General features: G+C 38.2%; 1 protein-coding gene across 1 annotated transcript in view; it reads right to left on the bottom strand.

Moving 5' to 3' along the window:
• The window catches only part of NUP205 (nucleoporin 205), a 45,017-nt gene extending 32,831 nt beyond the window's left edge, over positions 1-12,186 (bottom strand). The window contains exons 1-9 of the mRNA XM_054631910.2: positions 12,064-12,186; positions 8,871-9,013; positions 7,677-7,848; positions 6,613-6,757; positions 5,628-5,787; positions 4,240-4,468; positions 3,919-4,083; positions 3,008-3,183; positions 955-1,071 (exon numbers count right to left, since the gene is read on the bottom strand). Of these exons, the coding sequence (XP_054487885.2) occupies positions 955-1,071; positions 3,008-3,183; positions 3,919-4,083; positions 4,240-4,468; positions 5,628-5,787; positions 6,613-6,757; positions 7,677-7,848; positions 8,871-9,013; positions 12,064-12,091 (1,335 nt within the window). The 5' untranslated portion in view covers positions 12,092-12,186. The remainder of the gene's footprint in view (positions 1-954; positions 1,072-3,007; positions 3,184-3,918; positions 4,084-4,239; positions 4,469-5,627; positions 5,788-6,612; positions 6,758-7,676; positions 7,849-8,870; positions 9,014-12,063) is intronic.
• Between the last annotated feature and the right edge of the window lie 7,894 nt (positions 12,187-20,080).

The raw sequence follows: 20,080 nt of genomic DNA, 5'->3' as shown, positions 1-20,080 counted from the left end.
GTGAAAATTTAATAATTTTCTATTTAACTATTATGGATTAAATCATTGCTAAAAAACCCAGTGTCATTTCTCCTTAAACAACCATATGCCTACCTTTATATATTAATTTTACAAGTTAGGTAGTATCATAATTAGAAACCTTATCTGCTATCTGAACATACAAATTTCTCAGAGCAAATTTTTATTTCTTCATTCAAGTTTACTATAGCTATATGAGATGCTTAAGAAAGCATTTCATTACAAATTTTCCTGCTGATGTCCTATAACCTGAAGGATATCTTTGGAAAAGACTAGCAATACAAGCTTTTAAATTATCAGAAAATATAAAACACCTCAGTTCAGTACGCAAATCTATTTTTCAACATAGATTTTTCTGAAAGTGCAGTAAAGTAACCCTAATAGCTAGTATTTAAACAAATGTAAGTATTTTTATTTCCATTTTATTTTATTTTGATTTTCTTTATTTTATTAAAAATATGACAGAAAATCATTCTTTTAAATGTATGCTTATGGTCAAAACTCTACTGAAATAAGGGAATTTGTAATTCCATCAGTCTTGATGGAGTCACCTTACTGAGCAAATATCAAACAGTCTTCCCAAACTCTCATTACAAATATATCAACACATAATTATTTGAACATTTCAATTATTTATCAGAGTAATTGTCAACAGTGGGGTAAAACATCTAAAACCTTCAAATGTAAGAAACAATGCAGTATTTCCTTACTAAAAAATAATAAAAACCATGACATTAACATCAGAAACCAAGGCAGCAAATTAACTCCTTTATATGAAAAATTATAGAAAAGTGTCTGTACTTAAGGAAAAAAAAAATTCATCCCAAAAGGGAAAGATCCAGCACCATATGGTATCATTCAGATACAAGTTTCAGATGACAAATGCAAGTCACAGTCATTATTTGTCACAGTAATTTACAAGAAAATAAGGCTTACTAGAAGCATTAAATGCTCCAGATCTCTCCGAAGGGAAATAGGTGGATCGTTACCCATCTGAATACTCATGTGGATCATGCGAGCATCTTCGTCAGCACGGTTCCTCAGCTGTTTCACCTGCACGATTTATAAAGTGGAAAAGGAAACAGTGGTCTATATTTAGCTAAGAATGAAATAAACAGAAATAATGGAATTGTCTATTCTAATGGCCTATTAAAACTATGAAAGCAAATGTACTTGCACAAACATGACAAGAATATTCAATTTTCTATTTTTTCAGTCCTCTCTCCCTCCCAAGAGCTTGCACGTAAAGTTGTAGTGATTGACTATAACTTACTGCCAAAGCCCTTAGAACATAGCAAAAGCCCTCAACTTGTACCATGGGAGTTTCTCCTAACTGATTGCACCAGATAATTTGGTTTTGCTCCAAAAGGTGGATCCTTTTCCTCTTTCTAATTTAAAAGCTAGACAGCTTAGTTTCAAAGGATGCTAGACCATTATTCACAAGGAGTTTTCTGAAAAGAAACATGTAAATGCAAACATGAATGCAAAATATTGATTCCTGTATATAGATCTCTGGATTGCAACTTTCTTCACCATTAAAGACTACTCTTACTTGCAGCTACTTTACAACTTGAAAAGGTCTGAACTGATGCAACTTTGGAGTTACTCCGTCTCAGCCAGAAGCATTATCACATGTCAATAAATACCACAGGAAAAACAAGAGAGAAGAGCAAGAAGAATGGCAAGCAATTTTTTTTAAAGTAACCATTTAATCAGCATCCTAAACTTCTTTGTGTTGAAAATGCTAATTATTAAACAAAAAACAGCTGACGTTTTAAATTCAAAAAGCTTTTGACATGAGACCTCGACAGAGGCTTATAGAAAGCAAACCGACATGAGATTATAAGTTTTGTTAAATATTAAGGAGACATTGAAGAACAAGAAACAGAAGTAAGCAACCAATTCAACACATAAAAAATAAAACGTTGACAGTCCGTAGAGACTAGTTCATGGTCTATAATATATCTATATATATATCTATATATATATCATAGAAACCAATGTGCAAAACTGAATGAGAAGCAAAATAATTGTTTAAAAAATAGTTTAAAAATAATAATAACAAGAAAAAATTATTAAAAACTCAAAATAACTGTGGAAAGGGTCAAAGGAAACTAGCTAAATTGGTATACTAACTGAACAAAATAAAAACTGTTGGTAAGTTAAATAAACAATAATTTGAGGTACTAAAGCCAATTATCAAGCTCTGAACAAATATAATGGAGGCAACCAAAAGATTTTCCAAATCATCACTGGCAAGCAGCATAAATGCAAAAACTATGCAGAAGAATTAATTAAAATGCTGACTTAGAGATTTAAGTAAAACTGAACCAAGGTTACACAGACACACAAAGCAAAACAAAGATCCTGCAAAACAGACACTTCTTTTTACCTAAAATTTGAGATTCAGTAGAAATAACTAAGGACATAAGCCAACCACTACCTATCAACAGTTAAGACAAAAAGTTGCCTTGTAAGGCTATACCTCAGTTGTCTACTAACAACTCCCTGTGAAACAGCTAGTACTGACTTACATCAAACTAGAATGCAAGTCAATGGTCTGATTTTGTCTTATATTCTGCATTACAAAATCCTGTTTGTAATGAACATCTCTCTTTGTCTTCAGGCATTAGCCACAACTAACTGAAAATCTGAGCCAAAGCAGGAAAAAACCAAAAAAACCAAACCCAAACTGAAATGGAATTTCTGCATTCATTTAAATTTTAATCATGTAAAACAAACACTACTACCACCATAAAAGCTTGTGCTGCAAATCTCACCACACTGAAGTGTTTTAAAAACCACATTCTACTTCGGTGTGGAAAACAAACCCCATACATTATGGCTTCTATAAAGCAAACAGGTTTTCTGAAGCTGGAACTCAAGCTGAGCATCACATCTGAATCTCTGTGCTACCTTGTCCAAGTAACAGAAACGTAGAAGAGATGCCCACACTTCTCAGTAAGTGCTACTCACCCAAACAACTTACTTTCATTGGCATGAGTGCGAGGAAGTCCGTGACAAGGTTATGGATTTTGCGAATGTAAAATTCCTCCTGGTAGAAATTTTCAGACGCCACAACGGATTCAGTGAGGAACAGGAAAACATAATCAGCAATTGCTAGCTCTGCCATTGCCTCGTCTGCCTCAGTGAATTCTGCTAGAGCTGGGCAACAAAATTCACAAGAGGGGAAGAAGTAAATAACAATCTGTTACCAAACAAATATATTTCAAGATACACAGACATGCAAATTTCCATGCTTCTATCAGCTCTGTTTTTTCTACTGTACAGGAGAACTAGACTGAAAAAAAGATAAATTTATGGCAGATGATGACCTCTACTTCCTGTTTTAATAAATGTTACAGTGCATATCCATTTACCCCAAAAAAACTAAGGCAGTCAACCAAGAACCACAAACCAACTTTATTTAAACATTAATTATATTGTTTACATTTTCTTTTTTAGATATTTTGGAGTAGACTCAATTTTGACGTAGTAGAAAGCTAGATGGTTTGTGAGGTTCAGAATGGAAAAAATAAAATTATTAATAGATTCATCATCTCAAGATACTGAGGTCTAACATCTACAGATGTAAAAAAAACACAATCAAGAAACCATTCTGGATTTAAGCAGATTCAAATGATACTAAAGCTGAAAATTAAATACTTGAATTTTCCAGTACGTTAAAATCTCTTTCACTTCAATGAGGCACTATTACTGTCTAGTAAATAATTACTTCTACATCTGTGTACATTTCAGAGCAATTCAATTCACTACAACGAAACTTTATATAGAAAAAGTTTTAAGGAAGTAAATAACAACACTTCAGAAAGGTAATGGATCCTTTGACTTACACCACTTGCAGTCTCTGAATACTAATGTGCAGCAACTGAACTTTACCTGTCACATCAGAGAATTGGGATATTCCTCGCAATGTCAGTGCCCAGGCTAATCTGACAGTGGCTTGCAGGCCTGGTAATTTCCAGGGCTGGCACTCCTGAAGCCGAGTGTGGATCGTTGCTATGTACTGTCTTTCTGATAGCAGAGGGAGCCGGTGCATCAAGTCTTCAACAACAAAAACACAAAACCAATACTCAGTATACAAATGTGAAAAAACACATGCAAAATCCTGCCAATTTGTTACTCATCAATAACAAAACAGCTCAAACAACAATTTATCCATCTGCACAATGTAACCTCAGGGAAAGCTGCCAGCATTACCTTCACGATCCTCTGCCCCTTGTTCCAGAAAGCTGACATCAAAGCAGTAAAGGAGAGCCATGAGAAGAGACAAATTCACGCCATCCAATGAGCCGTCAGCTTCCACTGTTACCTTCTCCAGGTAACTTATGAGGAGTAGAGTGTCATCCTTACTCAGGGGTGACTGACAGGTCCACACAAAGAGACTTTCAGCCAAGGACTGTCGGCATTCTTTAATGAGATCAGAAACCTTACAAGACAAACAAACAAACAAACAATAAAAACCAACCTGGTGGAGGTATCTATTCTGGTAACATGTTCAATTTCTCCTTCTCAGTCAATCACGATGACTGGCTTAAACTAAAAATCCCTCTGAACACAGCAGCTACAGAAAACGCTGGGTTTATTTGCTAAACAGAAAAAGGACCCTTCTGCTTGTATTCATTTATTTATTTATTTATATTCCTATGTATTTCATGAGAGGTGTGAGTAGATATCTGGGAATATGACTACACATAAACCAGTACCCCTGCCGAGGTCAAGAGACATCAATCTAAATAGAATTTACACAGCTGTAAATGGATCCCACAGAAAGGCACACTCCCGTCTCTAATTACACAACCACACTGGCAGTTACCCCAGTTAAAGTCAACCTTCCATTTGCCCCAAAAAATCAATCTTCAGGTGAAACTAAGGTAAATTAAGGTAATTTAAGATAAATGAGAAAGATACTCTTTTCACAGTTTCTAGATTCATAGTAAAAGTGTAAAGCTAGTTCTTTATCCAGTGGAAAGTAAATTGATTTATTATTACACAGAATGATTTTGAGGCAGATCGCCCATTAGAAATGAGGTCAAAAATTAAAACAATAATGTTTAAAATCTTCCTGCCAGCAAAATTATGCTGCAGTTAGTCACAGTGTCAATTAAGCCCAAGAAGTACAAAGATGACACTGTATTTTCAAGCAATTTTCACTTGACTATTAGAAATGCTTTCATTCATATTAACACAATTGGGTTATTAAGAGAATTATTCACCTGACTCAACTTGGTTTCAATCTGTTTTAATAATTTGTGAATTAGTTCACTTTTCTTATGTCAGTAGTGCAGATAATGGTAGTGCTGATAATTTAAAATACAGACTTCAGAATTTAGAAAAGAAGAAATTTACACACAGTGTAAATATTAGGCTTAGATTTTTACTGTTACAATTCTTCGCTACAAATAAGACATTCCCTAGCATCTGGGAGCAACAGCAAAATAGAAATGCAGGAAGCAATGTGAATCCCACACTGATATTGCACAAGCTGTGGAGCAGACTTTGTGCAAAGGTAAAGGACTCCTTGCAGTCTAACTCTATCCTACCCTGTTGAGTAACACAGAAGAATATCCATGCTCAGTGAATTTTACCTCTTTGCGATGTTTCTCACTGCCCAATCCCCGCTCTCTCTGGAGTTTATCAAATTCATTGTTCAAATCAATGTGAGACACAAGTGTGAGGATCTTCTGAGTCAAACCCTGCTCCATAAGGTCATCTGTAAAGCGTGTTGTCATGGAAATTAACTCTTGACTGAAATGGAAAGAACATAAATTTAACAATAATCATAGTTTTCCAGTCACAAACACATCTAAAATACTGAATCCCATAAAATGTATTTGATGACAAAAAACCATACAAATAAATTATATCCAGAGAGCAACTAAAGATGCATCACTAATCAGTAAGTAGTGCCCTCAAAACATTATGCTGAAGGGATACAGAGTCTTTAGGCAGCTGTAGGTTCAAGAGCATGGAATATGAGAATACAACAGGGATCAGCTAGTTAAGATTTCTATTAAAAGGAAAAAGTATTATACACAAGATGCACATAACTCACAAACTGACAGGCTCTTTCTTACTAGTAAATGCAATTGTCCAGATACTGCACTTGGAATTTATATTTACACTAGAATACATTTTTTCATCTTTCTCTAGCCAACTTGGAAGCAGTGTGCACTGCTTTCTTTTTCAAGGCAAAAAGTACTAGTACATTCCTTTTAAGTAAAGCCAGGATCACAATTCCCTTTTACAGTACACATAGTCAGAACACAGCAGTGTCCTCAAATACTGAGCAACGACCAATAGTTAGAGCAACAATGGCTGGGACAGTGTCTGAAATAAAATACTGCCAAAAGGTGAGGTAGCATGAAAGAACTGAAAGTAAAATAGATATCCCTATAATCCAACAAAAATATGTGCAAAAAAAGATTATGCTTTAGAAACAAACATGAAAGCAGCTGCATCATGTTACGAGAAAAAAAGCAAATTCGAGACTATACACATTCCCTTAGTCTAATTAATTCTAAAAGCACTTAAAACAAAGAGTTGTGATCAGCTTATTGCCCTGATACACACCTGAGTTCCAATGTCCACGTCTTGCCTTGGCGTGACTGGATGAGGGTTCGCAGCGAATTGGCAATGCACCTTTTTCCATCCCAGTACAACAGAACCGCCACTAGACCTCTTGTCAGGCCAGGAAAGTGAGGCTGCTGGTGCTCTCCTAGTGAATGAAAATGCACAGAAATAGACAAAGAGAGCTGAACATACATGCCTTGATAACAGCTCTGTATCTTTGTATTTCTAATTGAAATACAAATATCGCATTCAAAGTAACTGTGGTTATTCACTACCACTTTGATCTGTTTCAGACACTTAAAAGAAATCCCAGATATTTTGGGTGCTATTGGTAAAAATTATTACTCAACTACTAAAACATACAAATTTTTTTTAAATGCTAGTCCAAATGGTATTTGCCACTGGTATGTACCCATCTTAATAATCAATTTGAGATGATTATCAGAGAAATATATTTTATTCAAAATGAGATTTTCTATCTGAAACTACACTGAAAATTCAAGTTCAAAATAGAAAGTGAGCCTGACTTGAAGATAGCTTTCCAAAGGTGACAAATTTGCAATCTACTTCTTTAACAAATTTTTCAAGTTAATGAACAGTAGCTAGTAATAACTAACAATTTTAACATAATGATTCTAAAATCAATCTTCTACACAAAGAATGTGTCACTCTCCAGAATACTTCTCTTACTAATCAGTTATTAGATTACAGAATCACACAGCAATGTATAACTAACATATAATTTGAAGAATCAGTATCTATTACACTGCTTTACAGAGAAATTCTCAATCATGTTTTAATTACGTTTAAATTCAACGATACAGAAAGCAAATCATAAAACCTCCTCAGAATATATCCCCCCTTGCTGGGGGCTATATTAGCTGAGCATACAAACATTAGGGTTTGCTACCATATGACATTACAGTGAGAATTTTTTTAAGAACATTCTGTGATAGGAAGCTAAGGCCTTCACTGTATCATGCATTCACCTTAAATGTACACTTAAATAAGAAGGCACTATTAAGGCAGTATTTTTCCAGATCTTGAATATTTTCCCTTCTCACCAGCTAGAAGGAGCTCAACAGCTGCCAGCTCTCCAATATCAAAGAGGTCACTGAGGATAAAGGCTTCTCTGATGAGCTGCTCTGGCAAAAGCCTAGTTCCTTGCTGACCCTGGATGGCAACTCCCTCTGTGCTTGCTTTCTGAATTTTCTCATGCTGCTGAACATTTTTTGGCTGCAAGAGAAACAAGCACAGGAAGTTATTCAAAAAGGCAAGATCAAATACTGAATTAAAGCTTTACTCATTAATCCTTCCTCACAAATACAGTTCTGTCAGGTTAGGTTGTCATCATAAAAACAAAGGCAGTGTTTTTAAACAGATAGTAAAGGCATCCTAAAAATGCTTCATGCTTGGACAGCAGTGGTCTCTTTGTGGGAATGTAAAAAACTAATCTTATACAATCAGTGCTGACATTTAGTTTACTCAAAATACTAGTGGTTGAAAATAAACTTTGATAAAATTCTCAACAGACATTGACATCAACTCAGTTAAAGACATCTGGGTTGTTGATCAGAACTGTTATGTTACTCCCAACTGTTCTCTACATCATTCTTTTTCTATTAAACTGAGATGCTAAAATATACTGATGAAACTCTATGGCTGACTGTTAAATTTTCTGACCTTTCAATTTAAAAAAGCCATCTACTATTGGAGAAATTACACCCCTGAAAGAAGATATATTTCTAGTTACTACCTTATGATCCACCAGCCAAGAAACAGGGAGTTTTTTTACATTATCTGGCCTTCTGAACAAGACATATTCTGTATTTTTTAAATTCACGTGTTCACCTATTTTTTGGTTGTCAATCTGACTGAAATATGAACAAAACCAGACAAAATAGCTTTGTGCTTTCAGACACACAAGAGTAACAAAACAAGTTAATACATGACTGATGAATCATCAGATACTTTTATTACTCTTTTCAAAATAGCACTCAAATAATGAGAGAAAAAAAATCATCATAGATAAAATTATCCTGTAGATGATACAATATAATATGCATGTATTATTTTTTCCCACTTAATACTACTTGTATTCTTACAGCAGAACAGGACTGGTATAACACATCTGTGTTATGTACTGTAAAAACATGAAAAGAATAGTCATGATCTAAAATGGCATGTAGATAACAATATAAGACAGAGTAAATCATCAACTCTCCAGCTCATTCCAGAAGAGAGCATCAGTCCAGTACCGGATTTCTGAAGAGAGAAATGAAGTCAGATTTGTGCTTCTTTAAAACTTGATCGAGACGATGAACAGCTTCAGGTTGCCTTTTCCAAATGGCATTCATTACAGTCTGCCATATGTCCTTATATGGACCCCACAAGCTTGCAGCTAAAAGGAGAGATAAAACAATGTATTTGAAATAGAGAGAGGAAGAAAACAAATTATTTCTCTATTGCTTTCAATAAGTAGACCCTTTTTTAGTTTACTGTTACTCTTGGCATGTCAGTATACTCTTACATCCGTAAAGATAAGTATATTTTCCTTTCCTAAGGCACAAAACCAAAAAAAAAAAATAACCAACAATGGTCTGATATAAAATTTAATTGCATCTACAGAAGTAAAGAACCAAAAAAGATTATGTACACACCTAAATTCTGGTGCTGAAAGTCATCTTACAAGAATACTCACAATACAGGTATTAGGTTGGAAAAGACCTTTAACATCATTGAGTTTAAGCATTAATCTGACACTGCCAAATCCACCACTAAAACATGTCCCCAGGTGCCACATCTACATGTCTTTTAAATCCCTCCAGGACTGTGCCTCTACCACTTCTACAGAACACTCCAGAAAAGGAATCCCTTCACTATTAGCTAAACAACCTATCAAATCAAAATATACAATACTCTTGCATTACAGCAGATGGCTGAAGAAATATTGTTTCAACCATTTCCAAAGTGCTTGAGTGAGCAAGTTGGAAAACCAAAAGCAGTTTAAGCAAAAGCAAGCTATTTACATCACCCTTATTGCTCCTACATTGTCAGAGATGAACCAGTGTGTACTGAGTCATCTGGAAGGGGTGTAAAATCCTGCCTCACTAATCAGAGAAAAACATTTGCTGTTGAGAGACCACAAACTCCTTTGATTACTCAAACTAAAATTGATATCCCTCCCAACAATCAAAACACCAATCTCCTAAGCTTCAAAGTTCCTCTAGGATGTCAGATCAAAGACTGCCATACTTAAATGGTGAAGCCTACACACTTAAATGGTGAAGCCACTCATGCTGAGTAGCTACATGTGAATTTACAAATGACTGAGACAACACGTTTAGCAGTGCCAAACGCAGTGGCTGTGTCAGGCCAACCTGTAAAAAACGGACAAATTTGCCTTTTCTGAGCATCAGTGTTTTAACTCCTACAATGTCACCCCTGCCTAGAAATAGCTACTACTGCATGCATAATTTCACACTCAGCTATAACTGGCTGTCCCACACAACATCAGACTTCAGATTTATTTCCACTTGAAATTGTCTTTTCACTCTTACTACATTACCATGTACTCTAAACACCAGCAGCAAACCACAGTGTCTGCCAAAAGGTGTTCAATTACTTCCCTGGCCCATTTGTTTGCTCTTCTCCCTACCACATAATTGCTTTGCACCAGCCCAAACACATGAACTGTACTCTAGGGAATTAGAACAAATTAAGGATCTAATTTCTCAAAGCAAAATCTAATCCAAAAAGGAGTTTATTTTCAACAGGATCACATCTTCAACCCAGTTTGCTCTGCAATGACACAAAGATGAATTATTGCAGAGAAAGGAATAGGCACTAGGAATAGGAAGAGGTGGGACTTCAGCAACCATGCTGACTTTTTCCCACTTAAGCTGTTCTATTATTTCTAATTTTAGAATGGCCGACTGTCCCATCAGGGACAGCAAGAAAAGACAGGCTGAGCTGCTTCTCTTGGCAACAGTAGCAGTCGATGCATATATGCCTGAACACTTTACCAAGTGACAGACACTACCATGAGGTGTCTGTTCCCACAAAAAATATACTATACCTAAGGCAAAATCTTTACCAGTTCTAGTGCCACATCTCCTTTTAATTTTTCTCATATTTCTTGTAAAAAACTCCTTCTTCCCCTAGTTTTTTTAATTATAAGGTGATAGACTCTCTTGCTGTGTAACTCATAAAATAGTCTCATTTGATCTACTCCAATTTTCACTTCAACAAAGCCATAGTTTTCATTAAGAGTCTTTATTACTGCTTTTCTGTGAGGCTACAGGGATTCAATCCATTCAGTGAGACCAAAAATCTTCTCTGTAAAATCTGCTTGCCACAGGAATGGAGCTTTTAATTCTATTAGCCAGAATTAATAATGACTATTAACTGTCACTACTGACATACCAAACCTTATTTACAGATCTTTTGGCCTATATGTCAGTGATAACTGTTTTTCACAGGGTCTCCATTCTCCTTCTGTTAACCTAATGAAGCTCAACAAGAGTAAATGCAACATCTTGCACCCAACACAGAACCACTGCACAGGCTGGGAACCAAAGGAGCTTCTGGAGAGCAGCTTTACCCAAGTGTCAAACACCCAAGTGTTCTAGCAGACAGGAGGCTGAACACCAGTCAGCAGCACAGGCTCATAGCCCAGGCTCTATTAACAGCTCTATTAACAGCTGTAGCCAGAAAATGCAAATAAATGATTATTTAGGCATCTCAGAGTCCTTCACTCCCACACTGTGTCTAATTTTGGGCCCTCAGAGCTAGACACTGAAATAGCGAGCCAGAGAACAGAATGAATGAGAGGCTGAAAGAAGTGACCTGGTCCAGCCTTACAAAAAGAAGGCTAAAGAGGGATAGGGGCTTTGTTTTCTCTAACTACTGAATGGCACTACATGCAGAAAGCGGGGCAAGATTCTGGATATATTTCCTTTCTGCCTCTTACACCACACAGCATTAGGAGATGAGTGCAATACCGAAGTGATGCGTAACCACGTGCACACCGAGTTACAGGCTCCTGTAAGCAAGGGGGCTTTGGCTGCCTGACGTGACTCCCCGCCAGGACCAGCCAGGCATGGCGGCAGCTCTGACCGCGGAGCTCCGTCCCCGGCAGCTCTGCGCGGCCCGAGCCCGGTCACCGCTGCACGGGAGGCCGCTCTCCAGCGCCTGTCCGCACACCGCGCCCCGCACCGGCCTGGCGCCCCGCACCGGCCTGGCGCCCCGCACCGGCCTGGCGCCCCGCAGCGCTTCCCGCTGCCCGCCGGGCCTCGCCTCGCCGCCTCGCCACGCTCGGCCTGCCCAGGGCGGCCGCCCCGGTTCCGCGGGCTCGGAGGAGAGGCGCAGGGCCGCCAGCGGCCGCGGAGCGGGATGGCCGCGGGGAGAGGCGGAGGAGAAGCCGCAGCCCCACGCTCAGATTGTTCTTACCCGAATTTACCGCCAACGGAGCCGCCATCTTGGGCAGAGGGAGGCGCGTCGCGGCGCCGGCGCCCGAGGAAGGCCCGGGCGTGCCTAGGCCCCGCCTCGCTGCCGCGGCACCGCGCGGCTGGGCCCGGCAGGGGCAGCGGCTCCGGCGGCGGCGGGGCAGCCCCGCGCCCGGGCTGCTGGGAGCTGTAGTCAGTGTAGGTTCGTGGTTCAGCGTGCCGGCCGGCTTCGTGTGCGCTGCAGGCGGCTGCGGGAAGGGAGAGCGCCGGGCTTCTGCACTCCCGCCTTCCCTCCTCTGATGTAAATAACACAGCGACTCCGTGCCGTTCCGTTCTTCTTTCCCTTTTCCTTTCCAAGCCTCGCTCAAGTGAGTCTTTCCTTCCAAGCCCTGCCCTATAAGCCGTTTTCACTGAATATGCTAAATACCTGAATTCAGACACTGCACTAGGAGATACATTCACTAGAATATTTAAATTTATTTTTTAATTGAAGAAAAAAAATCATCAGGATGATTCCAGCTTGTCTGGTTTCTGATTGAAATCTTTAAAAAAATAGATACAATAAATAATTTTTGCATATGAATGAGGGTTTACAATCTTGTATAGGGGAGGATTAAAAAAAAACCCAACACCCCCCACAAAAAAACAAACAAACAAACAAAACCAAAAACAAACAAAAACCACCAGATCTGATAGGAGTTATCCTGTGAAGAAAGCTGCATTTAAACTCAATGTGCAAGAAAGAAAATGAAAAAGTACCAGGCACAAAGAAAAGAAAATAAAAAGCATGTTTATACACTTATTCATCTGGAGCTGAGGAACGAATATCAGTATCTTAGAAGTAGTCTGTGTCTGAAGTCAATTTACCATTCTCTGCCCCAGTAGTAATCAGCATTCTTACAGAAATTCCCTCCTGTATTACCTTTAGGATAAAATATTCCACCAAAAGTACTCATTTTTAGTTCCAATAGTTTCCCCTCTTGAACTTTATTAAACCAGTATTCCATGGTTGCAAAACCATGTCCAATGAACTAGACCCATGGTAAATTGGCAAAATAACTATCTTTGCTTCTGTAGATCTCCCCTGTAATGGGATGGCAGAAGGGGTAATAGAGAGAGCAGAGCTCCTGGGGTGAGACTGAATTGGCAAGGCAGCTCTAAGAAAAAGGAGACAGAAAACAGAGAAACTGTTTCACTTAGTCAGAAGAGGAGAGAGAAATGAATATTTTAGAAAAGAGGGGAATTCTCAGAGTTCAGTATATGAATGTGTTCTCAATAATTTGGCCTAATTTGTTGATTTAGTCAAAGATCTCATATTCTTTGAGATTTACCTTATCCTGGTCTTAACCATGAACAGACCACACCAATAATGATGAGAATGACAGTGAATTGTTCATTTCATTCCAGGAAATGAAGAATGCCAGGCAAGAGGTAAAAGTAGGAAATAAGTGAAGTTATTCCCCAAGCAGCTGAACTAAAGCAGCCTTGGTACCTGGATGGGGCATTCCTGTATCCTCTCCTGTGCATCCTTCCTTGTGAAGCCATAGTCCTGCAGGTATCAGACAAACTTGGAGATGCATATGCTGATCACCTGGCCACAGCAAAAAGTAGTGGATAGCTTGAGGTTTTGCTTCAGTCTTTCCTTCCACAGAGATTCTAATTTTGATCTTTTTCCTTAATACATTCCCAGATTTGCACTAAGTTTATGACCCCTCTAGCTTTTGATCAGATTAGGTTGGAATTGACCCAGAAATTGCAATAGGTTCAAAAGTTACTGAAAAGGTTTGGCTTACAGTGGGATTTCCTAAGCTGTGTTTCCTTAAGAAACATGAAGTTTTAAAGTAGGGAGAGAAATAAATAATTGATTTTTTTTCAAGCCTTTCCCAGGCATTAAGAGCTGTCATATTTCTTTTGGCATTCAGATACAGCCAGATTGCACCCACTTTTTTTGAACTCTGTTGAAGGAAAAAATCCTTTCTAACCACTGCAGATTTAGTATTTTAAATTTCCAAATAATTCTTTCCTCTCCTTGCCAATTGACCTAGGGTCACATAGCAACAAGAAAAAAAAGACAGCCTGAAATAGTGGATAGCAAGGGGTAGGTCATTGGGCAGCTGAACTACAGAAGAAAAAATACCACATTTGGCTCCAGCTGCACAGCATTTATTATATTCTTTCTCTGTCAGCAATGTGATATTTTAATGCAAAATAGTTGTGACAGTTCAGTTCCTAGTATGGATGAAGTAAGAGAGGCATCTAGCTACACCATACCATACATTCTGCACATATTTTTATTGGCATAACTGCATCCATCCATTCATGCTTTAATGAGTAAGGAAGTCCATTAATAGTAATTCTTGCTTATTCTTGCTTTATTTGCTGTCCTTTAATTAAGGTTCCCATTGTTTACCCAGGATCACTGGCTGGTTTGGTAGTCTATTTTTGACAAGTCACTATAGGGAAAGAATACCTCACTCCTCTCCCTAAGAATAGCTCTCAGCAAGTTCTGCAACACAGAGGGGTTCAATAAGGGACACCAATGTCTTTCATCCTTAATTACTAGACAGAAATCTGTGAAGTATCAAAGGTAGGCTGACACTAAATACCTGGGATGGATATTAATTCCCCTGGATTCCAGGGAAAGGAGGTTCCAAATTGCCTGTAGGGTAGCAAATTCTGCTTGTGTGGTGAGAGACCTACATTAATTTCTATAGGTGAAAATAACTCTTAGTAATAATTCAAATGAGCTGCACAGTGGGAACCTACTCTTTGTAACTTGTAGGTGGTTTGTGATGTGCTACAGGTGTAACATTCTTAATTTTGATAGTACTGTATTTGATGGTTCATTGTCAAATCATACATCAAGATACCAAGATAATAATGATGATGATGATATAATTTCTTCTCTTTACATATTATTATTATGAGGAAGAATAATTATTAGCCAAAAAAAGAGTATTGTTCAAATGCTAAGAGGCCCTACTTAATTTCAAACGTTTAATCTTTAGTGTCATTATGATCACATCTTTCACATCTCCATCGCACGATGGAAAAAAATTAGAAAATTCTTTTCAGCACTGCAGCTGAAACTGAAAAAGTTGCCTTGTAAAAGTACATCTACATAAATAGACCAGTCCTTGCATTGTGAAATATGCCTCTTTCCCAAAAATCCAGAAACATTTCTGGCTACTGATTAGTCTAATAAGACTTCCTGGAGCTCTTGTTTTGACTGACACCAACTCTGTGCATCTCAGCTTACTGTTCTGTAAAAATAGGTATAGCATCTCACAGCAGGCCTGGAATGCTGATCGAACAGATCTTCAGCCTGGCCCCATCATCTGAACAGAGGAAAAATAATGTATTTTTGTTTTATGTTAGTTGGCAGAAAAAAATCCTGTATTGTCTTATGTGCTGGCTAAATTTCCTAGAAACTTCTTAGCTATAATCCTGTCTTTGCTGCAAAAAGCATGTTTTATACATGGAGATAGTTTGCTTGGCATGAAATCTCAGAAAAAGGTCTGAGACCTTTGCCTTCAGCATTTCTCAACAAAATAATTTTGTAATTTCTGTCTTCCATCCTAGGTATTTCTGGTGTCACCATGGTATCTAAGCTGATCAAGGACACTGTGTGAGGTTGTCACTAGCTCGTGTAAGTAGTTTATCTAGCCAAAAGCAACAATGAGCTAAAAGTTCTCAAAGTTACATGAACACCTTCCTTGGGGTCAGGGAGCAGGGGGAGACGAACAGCAAGTGCTGCCCTTCCTGTGTAGGTGAGGACAATTAGTGACTATAGGCATCTGACCAGAAATGAATGCCTTGATAAGCAATATCCTGCTTGTCAGTTGGGTTTGTATGAGCCTTGTTCAGGCTTCAGAGCTAGAGTGAAAATACTGTTCTTGCTCCGTCATGTATCGTGAGTTATTTTTTTCCTAATTCCTGCTTTGGGGCTCTCTAAGCTATCTGTTTTGTTTCTGTTTCTTCTCTATTCTGGAATGAAGAACAGTCTTTCTGTAATAATTTCTCCATTCAGCTACTGAGGGCATTGAGGCAGTTATTAGCCCAGAAGGTGATCTGATTAGTGTAACGATGTAGCTGCCAGTAATTGAAAACGAGAGGTGCAGAAACCTACAGCCATGGAAATGCTGGAAAAACAAAGCATAAGCAAAGTGAAGATATTTGATATAGTAAATAGAAGTCTTGGCAAATCAACTGCCTTATTGATATTCATTCTGTTCAGGGATTTACATATCAGATTTAAGGATGGCTGATGTTTTTGCAAGTTGCCAGTTTTGCAAATTCAGGCTTTATGCTGTAATTCATTCTGAGCACTTTCTAAAGCATGTTGTATATATTCTGCAGCTGACTTACATACTTCTTTCATTCTTTTGGGTTCCCATCCAAGAACGGGTGGGTTGGAATAAGTGCAAAGCTATGAGAGAGTATAATGAGTTCACTTGGGCAACACTGAAGACGTGTAAAATTGCACAAAAATCTCTGTGCTATTAATGTAAAGCAGAGGGTTTCTGTAACTAGATATAATGCAAGAAATGGGAGAGGGAGTCAATTTAAACTAAATTGATATAAATCACTACTTTATACTTACAAACGGAGTGAAATTGATATAGGAACCAATGAGCCTCAGGAAAAGGCTACCTTGCAATGCCATCTCTACTGCAATGTAAAATTGCTTCACAAATTATACTACCATTTTGTTAATTATCTTCCCAGCACTGTCCACTTCTTTGGACTTCTCTGGGCAGAAGACAAGAAGCATCCTGTACCCAAAAGATGTATGCAAAATATAGTTTGTGCACTTCTGACAATTTGTTACTGAAATACTTTCCCTGTCTTGATGGTCTGAGATAACTTATTGGAAAAAAAACCCTATGTAAATAGATAGCATAAGAAAGGATTTGCTTTCTGTTCTGGTCGATTTTTTTGTTTCATGTAAGTTTGCAGAGAATCAGGAAGAATTATGTTCAGGAGCAAGAATTTAAAGAACATGGACTGAACAAATTCAATTTCTGGAACAAGAAATTGTATTAATCGATTCTGATGTCAAAATATTTCAGTGGAGGTCACATGTCTGTTAAAGTCTTCTGCTGTATTTGCATCACTCAGCTGCATTCCTGGGCATCTGCCTAGTAACAATATAATTTTGTTTTTCTTATGCATCACTCTGAGTCCTCTTTAATGAGCAGTTTGTCTGCAGAAACAAGTAGTTATGGTGAGGTCCAGCCCAGGAGAAGCTTGAGGTACTGACTCATTCTGAAACACTGTGGGAAAGGTTTGCTTGCAGGTATATTTAGACTATAACTACACAAAGACACTAAGCTATGAGAAACCCCCAAAAATTAGGTGGCCATAGTTTTAATGAGGATTTGATTATGCCTTTTGGGTGTCTTAGTTTGACATTGTTTCATATTAGATGATGATAAATGTGTTTCAAAGTATGTTTTCCCAGAACTTCTCAGAAAGTCTAGTGTCAGTTTTGAGGTGAGATCTGAAGAGCATTATAGGGAAGATTGATGCCTCCCTTTCACTGGAGAGGTTCAGATTACTTGTTCAGGTTGTGAGAGGCTTGCTAAATTCTTCCCTCCCAGCTTAATATGCAACTGCTACCTCCCATGAATGTTGGAGGGGTCTTTGGAATTCTATGCTCTCAGTCTCTTGTTAGTGACACTTCACTTTATGAAAATCATTAAACCTCCACCAGATACGCAACTGGAACCTGCCAGGGAACGGGGCAGAGAAAATCCCACCATTCAAAAGGCTAATCTGACCACCAGGTGAAGAATATTTCTCTTGTGATTTGTCTCAGTGATCAAGACTTTTTAACAAACACATCAGCATGTGTTTGACTCAAATATTAATTCACTTTATTTTCACAAAAAAAAAAAAACAAAAACAAAACCCAAACTTCTGTGTTAACCACTTTGGAGACTTCTTGAAAGCCTGAGTCATATGTGAAAGTGAACTACCAGCTCTGTCAACATGACCAGCTGTAACTTTTTTCCTTTACAGATATTCCAAACCTAGGCAATCTGTATTCAGAGTGGATTTTTTTTCTGATCTGAGCAAGAACAAAAGCATGTTTACATTTTCATTGATCACAGGCATTCTTTCAATACTTTCTGGTTTGTTTACCTACTCAGATAAATTAGTGAGTCATATAGCCCCAGTGCTCTCAGTAAACTGATTTCTTGTTTGAAAGTTGTGTCTTTTCTCTCTATTCATGGCTCCAGGAAATAATGATCCAGCTCCAAGTTTTGCCTCACACGAACTTTCACACATAACACAAGACAAGGAGCTAGCTTTTTGGGGAGCTAGTATCCCTCTAGAGTTAACAGCCTACTTCATTTCTAGGAATCCCTGTCTGTAAGAAACTTACCTCCTCTTTAAATACTGTGCAAACACAAACTTGGACAGCATAAAGGGGATAGTTATTAACTGCTGGTATTTAAAATCAAGGGGAAGAATACAATGCAGTACAGTAAGTGCACACTCAGCTCTAGTATCACCCAGGGCAGCGTGTGTTGTTCTCACCATGCTTCTCTGCCCATATCCTACATTTTCTCATCCAAATCATGGCTTACATAGTTTAGTAAGAAGTTCTTCAATTTAAGCATGGCTGCCATTGCTAGAACCCATTGACACAAGGACTGCTGTGGTAGGACAGGAGTAATCACTTCTTTGGTAACATTTTGTCACATGCTGTAACATGACCAAACTGCTGAAGCTCAGCCTTTTCTCCATAGGGCACACCTTGCAGATAATTGTGCTGTCAGTCTGCTCCATGGCAGTTGTCAGCCCTCTGCAGACTGAGACATGTAGACCTCCTGTAAGGAGGACATACCCATGCTCTAAACTTTAAAACTCTATATAAGATGAAGATGAGCCATGAAAAAGTAATTTGACTCTATTCATCATCTTTATTCCACAGTTATCTGAGAGGAAAAGTATCAATTAAAGGTGAATGCTGTATCAGAGCTAAGTTTTCTTAAGGAAGTACACTGCTCAGAATATTAGACAAGCACCTTTTACAGCTTTGATGGTTCAGTCATGTCAACAATTACAAAGCAATGCCCAATAAAACTCAACTAGGCCACCTGGTCCTTCTTTTTACAGGAGTACAACAGAACCATTATTCTTTCAGCCGTTTGCATCTTTTGAGATCTGAGTGCTTTTCTGTGCATCAAAGTAGACGTACCTCAAAAAATAGATACCTTACTTTTTAAACTATTTTTAAAAATATCCATAGTGGCATTTTCACTTAAATTATTAAATTTAAATAATCTTGGATTTTAATGAGACCCTTGTCTTGACTAAGAGCTCAGCTGAGATAACTCACTGTTTACCTGTCCTGAGGTGAGAATGTATGACTTCACTGTAGTAGGAAAGGTCTGGGACTGTTCCCTCTGATTTATGTGTCTTTGAAGTAGGCCTGAGATGAGTCAAAGTATATACTGCTCAGAAGAATGAGGAAAGGTATATATTACACAGAAGGAAGGAAGTCCAATGTCTAGGTTCCTATCTGCAAAGAGGAGGAGTGAAGAAGCAAACAACCAGCAGCTCACTTCTCTCTTGTCCCTGACTTTGGCCAAGTCTTTTTACACAAATGGGAAGCAGCTGGCTACCCACCTAATCTTAATGCTTGTAATATTGTACATTATGTTTTCCACAGTGTAGGTCTAATATTCAACACAGAATTTCTGTGTGGAAACTTGCAGAATGGAACTGTGTTTCAGAGAAGATGAGTCTTCATTGACCTCAGGAGAAGTTCCAAATGCTCAGTTGTTTTGGAAATCAGGATACTTTCATGGGATCCCATGCAAGTATAAACACCTAAAAGTTTCAGATTCTGTGGCTTTTAGACATTACATTGGTTTGTGTACTAGTCAGGAGAAATACTGCTAGGCATGGACTAAAACCACACAAAACACTGAGCATATCCTACCTTCTTCCCATGACAACCTGACAACTTCACAGTACATTTCAAGGCCCAGCATAAAGGTTTGCAT

This window comes from Agelaius phoeniceus, chromosome 5, assembly GCF_051311805.1.
Source record: "Agelaius phoeniceus isolate bAgePho1 chromosome 5, bAgePho1.hap1, whole genome shotgun sequence".
In the NCBI taxonomy this organism is placed as follows: Eukaryota; Metazoa; Chordata; class Aves; order Passeriformes; family Icteridae; genus Agelaius; species Agelaius phoeniceus.
Note: the sequence above shows the minus strand (reverse complement) of the source record. Positions and strands in the feature narration are given on the sequence as shown.